The sequence below is a fragment of the Colletotrichum paranaense genome, assembly GCF_030867605.1.
Source record: "Colletotrichum paranaense strain IMI 384185 chromosome Unknown Scaffold_15.1, whole genome shotgun sequence".
Classification (NCBI taxonomy): Eukaryota; Fungi; Ascomycota; class Sordariomycetes; order Glomerellales; family Glomerellaceae; genus Colletotrichum; species Colletotrichum paranaense.
Genome location: NW_026848973.1, coordinates 379,834 through 392,928, shown reverse-complemented (window position 1 = coordinate 392,928; position 13,095 = coordinate 379,834). Strand labels below are relative to the sequence as shown.

The following is a 13,095-nucleotide window of genomic DNA, read 5'->3' as shown; positions in this document are numbered from 1 at the left end:
GTCTTCAAATCGACGACGAATATGCGCCAGCAAGGGATATTCCGTCCCTCGGATAGCAAAGTTTGATTGATTGTTCGCCGTGGAATGCGTCCTCGGCACAGGCAAATTACGTTCCTATAATGGGCGAGACACTGGATGGAGATTGTGTGGCAGTGTTCTGGAGTCTGGGAATCCCTCGGAAAACAAGACAGATCGTGAGCAATGATCATCGAAGATCGTGATATTATGGTGACGCCAAGGCCATGAGCCTCTCTTGGGGCCTTTAACGGCTACCACCTCTTTGTTCCAGCACCGCTGAAGTCAGTGTGGTGACCACCGAGTGCCCCCTTTAGCTTTCTCTCGAGAACGAGATGGACGGACGCCCTTCCTGATATGATATGCGCACGCCAACTCTGCCAAGCATCACCCAAGATGCTTGGCACGAGCTGTTTATGAAAGACAAGAACGCGAACGTTTGGCGTCCAGCTCGGTTTCGATCTACTAGATTGGGCACGGAGTAGACAGGGCACACATCACCGAGCCCCCAGCCGGGCATTGTTCTCGATGAACTGCCCGAGTCAAAGGACTGCTGACCTGCGTGCCCGCCCGCCTTGCCCTTCATCACCATAACAGGGAGATGGATGCTACAGTTCCTCTGGTCTCTAGAGACAAGGCTTCGAGTCCATGTCAGAAAACCGAAAGAGAGTAAGTGGCACCTACTCAGCACCCGAAAGGGGACAGGAAGATCAGCAAAAGCTTCGCCTGAAGTGGGGGACGTCAACAACCAAGACCTTGACTGGCAGACTGCCATCCGTAGCCAAGCATCTTGAAAACAGCACGGCGACCGTCCGACGTGGGGATGAGGCACATTTTTTGCCCACGCGGCAGTCGAGAACGGCGTCTCTCCCGTTCTTGACACTTGTCACTTTGGTCAAGTTAGTTGAGAATGTGCCCACTGCTGCAACCTGGCAGCTGAGCATCACCCGTCGACTCCCCACAATCCGAAAGGTGTGAGGGGCTATCAAAGAAGACGGACGCCGACTGTATTCGTAGTCGGTTGTGGTGATAGACATTGGACGGATGGGATGCGGGAATATCCATACGAAGAGGAACAAGCGGAACCGATATTGCCGGCGCGCATTCCATTCCCAATGCCACGAGGGAATCTAGGATGGCGCTATCGATAGTTCCCCGCCGTCGATGATTTAGTGCGCATTTTTTTATCCGTATCTTCCCATCCTCCTTTTTGGCATTGCTCCTTTTTCAGAGACTAGAAAGATTTGCTCCGGGGGTGGTGGCCGCGTCAGCAAAATAGACCAACCGCTCCTCAATCCTACATGGTTTTTGATGATGTATGATTTGGCGAACCGCCCCCTGAATCCTTATTACGCCGCGGGTTATTGTTCAAAATCCAGGTATGCCAGGGCAGCCGACAGGGCCTTTTCTCTCTCTCCACCGCGGAAGCAGCATTCGCTTTCGGAAGCAAGCAGGGGATAACGAGACCCAGAAGAGAGCAAAAAGCAACAGAAGAATGACTGTGTGTGGGGCGCAACCCGGAATTCCATCGAACGAATGAAGGCCGATATGGCGTGGTGGCTGACATTTGAGTATCGAATTAAGCTTAAGCACACCTTCGGGATCCCGGTGGGAAGAGGGAAAAAGACCCCCCAAGCCAAGCAGCCGAGGAAGCCTGCGTAAGGTAGCTAGGGAGTGTCACGGCCTGTGCGCCATTCTTCTGTCTTCTTAGTTCTCACTCACACACACACCAGAGTTGGTTGGACGGATGGCGCACCAACGCCCGTCTGTCTTGTTGGAACTTGGTGTTGGTGTTGGTCACGAATCCAACAAGGGGAACTAAACTTCTTTGGCTGAGGTTTATGTTTTTCATCCTCTCCTGGGTGGCCTGACACCGACAGGCAAGGTGCGTGACTTCATCACACCGGCCCATTTATTTGTCTCTCGCAAGCGCTCGCACATCCTTTTCGATGCTAGTTTCCAACACTAAGTGGACGACTGCGTTCTGCCGCCTTACGCAGCTGAAGTTCTTCTGCTTTCCTACATGGGATGTTGAGGTTCATACTGGTCAGCATAGAGAACATAGTTTGTAACCTGCGAGCACGAAGCAAGGGATATCTCTACCACAGGGACGATGCTGGCGACCAGTGAGTATGTCGGAAGTTAGAACCGCCCCGAAGACGCCGGTTCACATTGACAACCATCAACAAACCCTTTTTTTTTTTTTTTTTTTTTTTTTTTTAATTTGACAAGCAGGGTTGCCAAGACGTATCCGAGCAGGCGCCCCAGGCTTCGGGGTTCATTGGCGGCGGCTCTCGTCCAGTAGTCAGGGCGCCGCCGGTGGTATACGGGCGATAGAGTGTCCCAACCTCACCAAGCACCGGCGTTGGTTTAGATAACCGTTCGTATCGGGGCCGTGGATTCGCCCAGCGTCCAACAAATCCTTCCAAGGCTTCAACACCCCCAAAATCTCATCTCATCGAGTCTGACTGGCTGGTCTTGGCTCGGCTGGAACTGGGGACTCGGAGAGGGGGTGGTCCAGCACTGCCTCAATGCCAATGCATCAATCCGGTGACCAAACGGCACTAGAGCAGTTGGTTTAGTGTTGTCTCTCTACGGAGTTAGGCTGCCAATCTTTCGGGACTGTAGGGGACCTTTGGTATGAGGAGGGGGAACGGTTGGATCTTCTCCAAGGGCCGCCGACGTATCCGGGCATCCGCCCGTTCAGATTAGAGTCTTCATTTTCGTGGCCGGGCATCGTTCTGTGCCGCTCAAGCGGGTCCCCTTCATCCCATGTCAGCCATCAGTCACCGACGCCGCCGCACACCCGTCGTGGACTTCTCATCGCCAGGCACCTGCCATTCTCGATGTGAGAGGATCGAAGAGGAGCTGGAGGCTTTCGTTGTCGGGCGAAGGATCATCAAGTGAGAATTTTCACGCCGTACAGACTCTTTTTGGACATCGCCAGGCAACAGTGAAATACCCAGCTCATGGCTCATGTTACAGGGAATGATCACTGATACAGAAGTTCGTACACCTAGTCCAACGGAAGTCACTAGACAGCGGGGATGCCATTATCATTGACCTTGCATATACGGCAAATCTACCAGGATCTTCATTTTGTTGTCTGAAAACTCAACAGTCCCATATCCGGATACTCGGTTGATGGTTGGTCCACTTACCTTGGTGTGCAAGATGGAGAGAGGCGTGGAGTCTATACGAGCAGGCGTGAAAGCTCAGTAAGGCACGTTCAGGTTAAGCTCAGGAGCTCGTCATCGACTTTACCCATACATCACATTCTCGGATGGTCAGTTGTTCACTTGGGGCCTTTACTTTACGTGTCCGTAGAGAATCCCATCATCAGTCTTTGAGAGGATTGCTCGTGGCAACTGTTCACCTTGCTCCAAGGGCGATGGTGTGATGATGTGATGCGTCTGTGATCGCGGACGACTTACTTCTCGCGATTCGCAAACTCTCATCCGACGTTCGATGACCTGTACCGCCAATGGCGACAGCGGTATCCCGGCTAGCTTCCCGAATTCGCCAGCGTGTACGCGGTATCGCTGGTCCTGCCGACCTAGGGAAGGTGAAGCGTGATGGGCTTTGAAAGATGAAATCATACGGCGGTTCTTCTAGCGAGCTGAGTGGAAGTCCGCAGACCCAGCAAACCGGTTCCTGGCTCAAATGGCTACATGTAGTCCTGGCGCCCGATCTCGCCCACAGACTCCACGCTGCATGCTTCTCAGAATGATGAAGCAGTCGCCTCTTCAATAAGACGACTTCCTGAACCATGTAGGCTGCACTTTTTGATATGTAGGTCGGCCTTGAATGCTCTCTTGGGATAGGCGTACGGGGATGAGCACCTCACCGATCAGGCTGAGCCCGCGTCCGCGGCCCGTCTTCGCTTGAAGTTGTTGCGGTACCGGCCGCCTCTCCCATCTTGGTCAATGTAGGGCCGTCGCTAGGCATCAAGAGGCGTCCCTCCAAATACAGGACGGAAAGATGGATTCTTCTCAGCTGCCTTGTTGTAGGATGGAGTTCTTCACTCGTAGGATGAGGGCCTGCAGCTTCAAAACATGCACGCCTTAGCCCGGCTTTCAACCCGACAGGTACCGCATATAAGCTCTCTGCCAATGCTGCACTTCACCAACATCGAGGTTGTGAGCTACAGGCAAGCGGTTGCTCAAACTGACTGTTGGCACCGAATGTGCTGATAGGCTCTGCGGAAACAGGATGAACTGTGCCAGAGCCGATCCATCCCATCCTACCTATTGAACTGTGACAAAAAAGTTAGAAGGATTTTCGCTGGTGGAAGGGCCATACCTCTCGCTTCTATCTGCGTTTCAAAATCTTCCCGAACGAATAACAGACATAGCAATGATGCATCCACCAAATGTGTCGACTAATACATTGGATGGCCGCATTCCAGGTGCATCACCCGAGAAGCTTGGCTCACCGGTGGTGGTGGTGGCGCCGAGTCTAACTCACAGATGGTGTGCCCACCAGTCGGCTACATTTATGTTGGAATGACAGAATCTCCCAAAGTAGTACATTGCCTCACTCGACACGCTGATGGCGAAGCTGAGCTAAGCTTGCGCCCTCGGCGACTTGGACAAGCTTCATGACACATACTCCGAAGTTGAGCAAACATCTGGCTTCTATGCCGCCTTGATGTCGTGACTAAGCAAGGCCGTCATCTTCTTGACTTTTGAGCCGCTTACTGAGCGGGAAACCCGGCGCTAGAAGCGACCCTACGAAAGGTAACCAGCGGTCGTGAACGTGTGACACGCCAAGCGTACATCCGAGTTCTCCAAAGGGACTCAGTATTAAGATCGATGTCTAATATTTGCCCTCCTCGTACGGTACATCCGGTAACTGAACCTCTACGTTTCTATTCCTATCCGAATTGCAATGGTGGGTATATTTGACCCTGAATGACGTCTATCGTTATTCCCCAAGGGGGGTGTGAAAGGAAGCATCGTTTCAAGGGGACATCCCTTCACTTGCGATTTACACTTTGATTTAGGGTTTGCTGTCACGGCTTATCCTTTATGCAAACCGAGTCATGGGGGCGGGTTGCGAGATGCCTTGCGCTTCAACGCTGGCTGACTTGCGCGCGGCACTTCGCAACAGACGAACGGAGCCCCGACTGGGCCGTGGACCGAAGGGATAACCACTGGGGCGGGTTCCCACCGCGGGCGCAACGAGCGAAACGTGAACTGGCGACCACGCCCTGTCTAGTCTTCTATTCGCCCTTCTTCCAGGTTTCCGTGGTCTCTGCTGCTCAATCAAGTATCCGTACGGTGGAGAGCTTTCACGAGAACAGCCCTCTTCTTGGACTTTTGCTCGGGTTCGGCTTGGGAGAGTGGAGACTAGCAAGACGGTTATGCGATCATTACGATGAATGTGCTGAGCTAGAGGCTTTCCTATGTCCGACTGTCGGCCGCTTCTACTTTCTTTCTCTGCGAAAGAGCTTTCCGAGATGCAGCTAAGGTCTTGGTCTCCATAAGCATATTGTGTCATCTTGATGTAGAGCTGACGGCGGCGACATGCGTTGGACAGACCGGCCATGTCGGATGGGGTTCCAACGGCGGGTTGTGGGCAGCGCAATAGTGCAGCGTGGGAGCCGGATCCAGAAGAGGTTCCGTTTGCCCTGCGGCTTTGCGGCGAACCAAGGCGGGATGCACATCGGCGGGGTGCCCTTCACACCAAGGTACGAATACCTAGATGAGCACCACGGAGGCTGGAAAAGGCGTATTCGTACATGCACTCCTGCTCCATAGGGATACAGGAGCTATCCTCCTGAAGGATCAACTCTCACAGCAGTCAACATTCTCACAGCCAATGAAGCCGCGCCTTACAAGGGAAGCCTGTCAGGCGCCGCAGGTGTTACGAGCCTATTCTGACCTGTTGGCTCAGAGTCGGAGTTCAGGGACATGGGATGGCGGGTCAAGCTCGATTAAGGTAAGATTGAGCGAGATGGCCGGCCACTCTAAGCAGAGAACCTCAAGTGTTGTCCTTCTTAGGGACTCTATTCGTATGTAAAAACCCAGCGCCTAGGTTCTCTAGGTTTTTGGGCCGATGCCACATTCATTTTCCCTCGCCTTCTTACGCTCAGAATCATATCTTCCAACACCCGTACGTTGGAGCACAGTCCATCGTCTCAGCATGAGAAGGAATCCGTAATCCTGGGCAAGAGCGTAAGCTGAGAAGCAAAGCCTCGCGCGAGGACCCTCTTAGCCGGCACCACTGGGCAGCATCGTTGGTCGGTTCGGGTCGGTTTGGAACTTTGAAAGACCTTCGCATCGGTACGTCTCGTCTCATCATTCTTTCCGCTGAATTCTCCAGTTATCAGACGGGGCGAGAGGAGGGGCTTAAGCTTGACTCGATGGCCGAAACATGCAAAAAATAATCTGAGATAGTGAGGCTCTCTAGACTCTGCCCACCCGCTCTCTCTCTGGATTTGCGCGGCTGGTCCGGAAGCCTAGTGGCCAATAACCTTTCTGACTTTGCTGACCTCCATATTGCCATTCTGCCGTATTGCAAGGACTACTCCGCAATGAAGTCTAAGTCATGAACGATCCTAAGCAACGAGATAAGCATTATCATCGACTCTTCCAATGTCGGGGAATCCTGTCAGGCTGTCAAGGAGAGACCCGCGCGGTCCACGGCTCGACCGAAAGCGAGCAGGGGGCAGCCGCGGGCTTCGATTTGGGTTTCTTGCAATCTTAACCATAAACCTTTTCCCGCAAAAGCCAAAGACGCATAGTCACTAAACTCTAGGCTAAATCTAGGGTATTTCACCGCCCGTCTGAATAAGCATCTTACCTTTGTCGGGACGGAAGCAAAAGAGAAGAGACCGGGGAAGGTTTTATTGGGCTCTGAAGGCGCACTTTATCTGCTGCAGAGGGAAACCTTGGACGGACATTTGACCATGGACCGCCCAGTCCACGTCCCCATGCCAAGAGGACGGTTATTCCGGCTTTCATTATGAGCTGCCGCCTCAAGTTGGAGAATTTACGGATACGGCTATAGATACTGCATACCGATAGAGACACAATGCTGCGCGCAGAAGAACTAACAGGAAGAGATTGAGTTGACTCCAAATGTATTCCTGGACGCCGAAAGAGACTGCATCCGCGGCGTATTGCTTCATGGGGTTATTTAGACTTCTTGAAGCCGTGCTTTTTATCTCTTCTTGTGGGATGTGTCTCTCGCCTCGCCTTCTAGAACCGTTTCTCTCTCGGACCCGGTGCTCCTCGAAAAGTCCGTTAGGCTCCATAACTCATAAGTGGCCAAGACAGCGCCGCTCACCAACAGGGCGTAAGCAAGAAAATCGTGCTGCCTTCACTGCACCTCCTTACTCCAGCCACCCCCCCCCCGGCTACCGACCACAACCTCCAGAAGAACATCGACAGATCCCAGAGGAGCTGTGAGGTATGCCAAGAAGACCAAGACGACGCTAGGAGCAGTGGCTGACAACGCTTAAATTCATGCTTAAACCTGCTCATGGTGCAGTGGCGCTGGCCTCCTGCTTGGCTTATTTACAGTGGCAGTTTTCCTAGTCATCGCTCCTGGCTCGGCCAACCACGAAGGCTTCCAGTCTATCTATCATTCAGTCGAATTCTCGTCATCTTGGCATCCGGTCGCGTAACAGCGGTTAGATGGGCGTGGCTCAACCCGAAGAATGTACTGATTGGCGCCTCGGACTAAGCTTGTCTCTCTGCTTAATCCACCGCCGTGATTTGATGCAAGGATACATCGGCGTCTTGTGTGCCCCCCATCCTCCACCCCTTTCTTCGCTTAGCCCGTCCAGCGAAGAAAACCTTGGCTCTCCCACATCACAGGGTATTCAGTAATTACCCTGTCGGATTGTGTGCGCGTCTGCGGCACCAGTGGACAATCGGTCCGGTGGCTCGCCTCTTCTTTCTCTCGTCACTCCCACGGATATAATCGGTCGACGGGCATGCCGTTTCCCAAGTCTTTACCCGCTTCTCTCGCACAGAAAGCAGGACTCGGTTCTTGGTACGAGCCACCAAATCAGAATAAAAGAGTCCATGGTGCTACTAATCCGTGACTCCAAGTACGAGCCCCCAAGGATACGAGCGCACCAGACATGTGCCACGGAATGCCCAGCAACGCCAACCTGGTCTTGGCAGCAATAGAAAGAGGCTGACCCTCGTTTGTGTGCAATGGTTCGCCGTTTAGCGGGACACACATCCTGATTCACCCAAGACCCATAGGATCACCGCCAAGCCCAGGTTTGTGCCTGTTTGGGCAGGCCAAGGAGTGGACAGCCATGTTCTCAAAATGATACGGATGCTACGGGGCCCGCGTCCAGCTAATCTGTGGCTGATGCCGATGCGCCGATGATCGTCGTCTATCTTACATGTGTACGGATATCTGTAGGTACTTGATGAGCCCCCTTTGAATTAGAAACTCTCTGTATCCGTGCATGTAGAATAATACTCCCGAACTTTGGCGGTGGGTACGCTTTCGTGCCGTGGGCCGAAGTGGCAGTACCTAAATTCTGTCTACGACTTCACAATACCTTGACTCGAATGGTCGGGCCCAGGGTCTCCCGGTTACAAGAAGATGGGGAATCAAGCTCAGCCGACCCAAATGAACGAGCCAATGCCACAGGCCATCACAACTCCCATGTCGACTGAAGTAGTCAGCTTCCGAGTGGTCAGCCTTCCCGCTGACTATCCAGCGAGTGTGAACCGCCCCAACCTGAAGACGGAGATATCCTAGACCTGGATGTAAAGGAAGAGAGACGGATGACGGGCTATCCTGAAAGGGGATCTAGCTTTATCGACGAGCATTCCTCCTGGCTGACTCCTGCTGACTCTGCTGACTCGGTCCCGGGGTGGGCGCGCGTGCCACACCTCTTTCGAGTCTTTCCCTCTCCCCGTGCATCCTACAGGGCTGATGGACCTGCAAACAAGCCTTTTTACCCTCTTGTGATTCGCCTGGACGGATACCGCGAGCCGTAGGCTGGTTAAAGTAGAGGACACCCTAAAGTCTATCTGGGCTCATCTCCGAGGGATTCTGCGCCATCGCTTCCCAAATGCGCGGGCGCGGGCGCGCGGGTTGAAGGGCTTGCAAGCCTCGCTTGAGAAAGCTAGCTCCCATTCTTTTCTTTTTGTTATTTGATAGCCGCTGTGCCGTGAGCGAGAAAAGTTTACTGCCTTCCAGGTACAGGGGAGGGATGATCCAGACCGGTGGATAAGTTTAACCATGGAAGAGCAGCTACAGGCTCCATCACAGCGCCGGCAACTCTTCCCGTTCAAGAAAAAAAGACCTGCTATTGAATGATGTCTTGTTTGTGATGGCAGCAGCGAGACGGGTCTCGGAATCTTTCTCCGTGCCTCTGAGCACATTCGAACGATTTCATTTTGCCTTGATCCGAGATTGCGTAGAAGGGTGACGAGTACCCGGCTCTTCGGCTCGCTAGTGATTGGTTCGTGGCGCCTGCTTCTAACGATGGTCTCTACGGATAGAGTACGCTAAGTATTAACTCTCTCCGACTTTCTATTCCCCCAATGGTCACGAATTCAAAGGGAGGGGGAACCTAGGGGGTCCGGGGGGAGGCTGTAGACATGATGGTGGGGGAGCCTCAGGAGCCGGAATTCCGTTCGTCCAATTCAGTTCGTGACCAAAGGGAAGGACTCTTGAGCGAAAAAAAAAAAAGAAGACTTGAGCTAAGGTAGGTTGGGTGAGGGGTGTAAGCTCTGGGCCAACCTTAATGACGCTGCTGGTATGGGCACACGCGGGCATACAGATTGCCATTTGAGTAATTACCTTAATTACCCAACGGTTAACTTTTGCCGTTCGGTCTGCCGTGTTCCCGTTGTGTAGACGGGAGACTCGGCAATGGTGTGCTAGATTCAAGGAACGGGAAACGGGCGTTTAGTAGTATTGAGCCCCTTCTCTCATTCTGCTACCCATGATGCAACTGTGAGGTGTTTAGCAATTCGGGCTACGGATACATGTGCGAACTATTCGTACGTTACTCTTGTAAATTGAAGTAGTCTGTCCGTATGGTTATTATTCTTGTGGCACGCCTATGAAAGGTCTACTTGTCTGCTTCTGGCAACAAAAGTACCCGATTCGCTTAATCTGAGAAGCAGGGGGACCAGGCATCGCACACTTCAAACCACAAGTGCATCCTGCCACTGGATTCGCCCACATCACGCAGGCAACAAGAGCAAGTTGGTTAGTTTGATTGGATTTCGCGGTTGGTTTGGATTTGCAGAGCAAGTTATCACAGACCTGCACGCAAGTGTGTCTGCGTGCAGCACACCCACCCAACCACCCGTCTACCTTAGCCTGTTTCGCTACTCATGCATCCTGCCGGCCAAGACGTTCTGCAGAAAGAAAGAAAAAGGCGACATGTAGAGTCACTCATAGACGAGATCGAATGGAAGCATGACCAAAAGGTACCTTGTGCTGGTCTTGTTTCTCGACAGTGGCCAGCTTTCTGGGATCGACGTACAGTGTGGGACATGTCAAAGTAGGAATTTTGGGTAGAGAACGTCTCACGAATCGCATGCCCTTTCGTCAAACAAGCCCAAACGACAGTTACATGTGGGATCCCGTTGCCGTTAGGAACACTCTCGGTACGTCTAAACTCCCTCGAGATCGCAACGCCGTTTTGGGGGAAAGGACAACGGGCCGGTTTGGGACGGTTCGAGGGTTTACGGGTTTACAAGTGCCACCGGTGAAGTCGTCTAATGTTACCGTGTAACCTCCGTTTACCCACTGGCTCCCCCCCTCCCTCCTTTGTTAAACACTGCGACTTGACATGTCTTGGCGCCAGGCTGTGTCGCGTTGTAGAAGTCGTTTTCGCCTCTCGAGATAGAAACTCGTTGGGGTCCCAACGAGGGATATCCCAGGCCCGGGACTATCCTCTTCATTTAATGACCTTTTTAAGCTCGGGGACAACAATCAAAGTGAGGGGGAAGAGAGATCTCGGATGGGACGGTCAGGGTTGGAGTTTGTTGGAGTAGGTGAAGGCTGAAGCTCTCTCTCCGGGGGTTGTTTGCGGGGTCCCCCCTTTCTCGGAGAATGCGGACGCCGGGAGGTTCGCCCTGCGATGCAACGCTGCGGCCGGCCTCAGCGCCGATTGCAACGAGATTCTTGGAGATTTGGGGCGGGAACGTAGATTTGAGTGTTGGAATAGTCTGCCCGTTGCTGATCGGTGATAATTACAGCCCATGTAGACATACTAACTTTGTCCGAGGGAAATTTACTTCACTAGTACACGGATGCTGTGAGAAGGACATTGTCCATCGTTGTTCAAGCTTGCCGCGGCTACGGGGTATGTAGAATGGCACACAATGGTTGTTTGCTTTCGGACATGCGAGACCCGTCAAATATGCCAAAAACGTTAAAACCAGCCGAGTACGTAATACGAAAGGGGCCAGCCGGCGGGCTGGCACAGTACTATGAGGACAGATTAAGCTTGATGATCCGTGGAGAGAGGGCTAGGTAAAGCCATGGAACGGATGAAAGTCGAGAGATTAGAAGGAGGGGAAGGGAGGGAGGATGGGCCCTTTTTCGGTTTCGGCTGTCAAAATGGTTACTTACGGTTACGCCGTACTACGGCTTTTGTCAGTTTCGCTGGTGTTGGTGTTGCGATGCTGTGCCGTGTTGATGGGTGCCCGCCCGTTACGGTGGTGCAGCTTGTTTGCTGTTGCAGGTGTCAGCTGGGCTCTGTCTCACCAGACTGCTTGGGACTGAGAATCTGACGAAGGGGGCGGTGAGAATGGGATCTGACGGGTGACAGACGGAGGCACTGGGAGAAGGACTCGGCGGTGTGTAGGTATCGTGAAATGGTGTACAGACACCGCTGAGGCGTTGGTAGCTGTTTGGCATATGTGGGGTTACCTACATACAATTCACGCAGAATGACGGTCTCGTGGGACAGCGTTGGTGGCTTTTCGTGGCTGGCTGTTGATGTTGGGGGTCCACGAATCTGGGCCGATGTTGCGATGTCGTCTGGCTCAGCCGCATTGTCCAGCAAGCCAAGGTATCTTCTCATTACCTTCTGCCCATCGCCGAAGCGGTACCGTCTAACACGAGCGGATGGGGCTACCATCTGCGAGCGGACTTTCATGGCGGTACCGAGCACGGATAGGGACCTCACGAGAGTAAAAGAGCACCGATGCGATGGTTCCAAGGCTGCACGCGCTCGGCGGGCTGCATGCCGTGCGTGATGCGAAAGGGGGCCCGGATCTCACAGACATCAAGAAAGCTGACGACGACAGCATGGCGGAGGCCGGGAGGACGGGGTTTAGTGGATAGTGCCTTTGGATTTGCTGCTTACTTACTTTTTGCATCGGTTCATCCTATACATCTGACAGGATGCCAAAAAGACGCTCGAGTCACGGAAAACCTAGATGGTGAACTTTACGCGGGACGGGAACGTGTAATTGTTATTGGGGCGTGTGTAGTGAAGGGGCAAGCGGATGTCGTGGTCGCACTGGTTATTTTGGCACTCGCTTTCTGGGACACGCTTGAAATTGTTACACGGCTGCTGGCTGGCGCCCGGATTGATCTCGAAAGTTCGGATCAATCCAGGCGGCCGGTATTTCCATCGGGGAGATTTCGAAGTTTAGGTTGCGTGCGCTGATTGACGGCATTCATGTGAGGCACGAGATATCAGATGGCAAAAGACCGAACCAGTTGCCAAACACAGAAGTCAATGTGAGTAAATATCGTAACAGAGAGTTAGTTGGTGGTATCGCCCATTCACGTACTCTGTTTCAGACATTAAGATCTTGGCTGAGGCAGCCTACACAGCGTCAATATGTAAACTCAGCCGCGCGGTTATGGGGATAATGAATGGTCCATCAACCTGAGCTCTTAAGAGCCACGATACATATATCAACCAAGCTGGCAGTTGAGCTGAGGCTGAGAAAAGACAGAAAGCGACAAGAGCAAGGGGCACCGGCGATCATTCGCATGAATGGATGTGCTATTTCGGTTGAACATTTTCCCCACAGTGATGCGTTCCTGACATGACATACGTACGCGCGCACATCCTCCACGCCTCGGGGATTACCGTACTATTGGTCGCCGTTTTCTGATATTGCG

General features: G+C 52.9%; 3 protein-coding genes across 3 annotated transcripts; all 3 read right to left on the bottom strand.

The window, feature by feature from the left end:
• Positions 1-1,312: 1,312 nt before the first annotated feature.
• On the bottom strand, positions 1,313-1,582 carry CPAR01_14319 (uncharacterized protein; the record flags this gene model as incomplete). Its single annotated transcript, XM_060498570.1, has 1 exon — positions 1,313-1,582. One exon carries the CDS (start codon positions 1,580-1,582, stop codon positions 1,313-1,315), a length of 270 nt encoding a protein of 89 aa, XP_060342631.1.
• A 1,219-nt stretch (positions 1,583-2,801) lies between these two features.
• On the bottom strand, positions 2,802-4,257 carry CPAR01_14318 (uncharacterized protein; the record flags this gene model as incomplete). Its single annotated transcript, XM_060498569.1, has 5 exons — positions 2,802-3,049; positions 3,102-3,121; positions 3,177-3,208; positions 3,450-3,571; positions 4,188-4,257. The coding sequence occupies 5 exons, from the start codon at positions 4,255-4,257 to the stop codon at positions 2,802-2,804; spliced, it is 492 nt and encodes a 163-aa protein (XP_060342630.1).
• Positions 4,258-11,701: 7,444 nt separating this feature from the next.
• Positions 11,702-12,115, bottom strand: CPAR01_14317 (uncharacterized protein; the record flags this gene model as incomplete). The annotated part of the gene is made up of 1 exon (XM_060498568.1): positions 11,702-12,115. One exon carries the CDS (start codon positions 12,113-12,115, stop codon positions 11,702-11,704), a length of 414 nt encoding a protein of 137 aa, XP_060342629.1.
• Between the last annotated feature and the right edge of the window lie 980 nt (positions 12,116-13,095).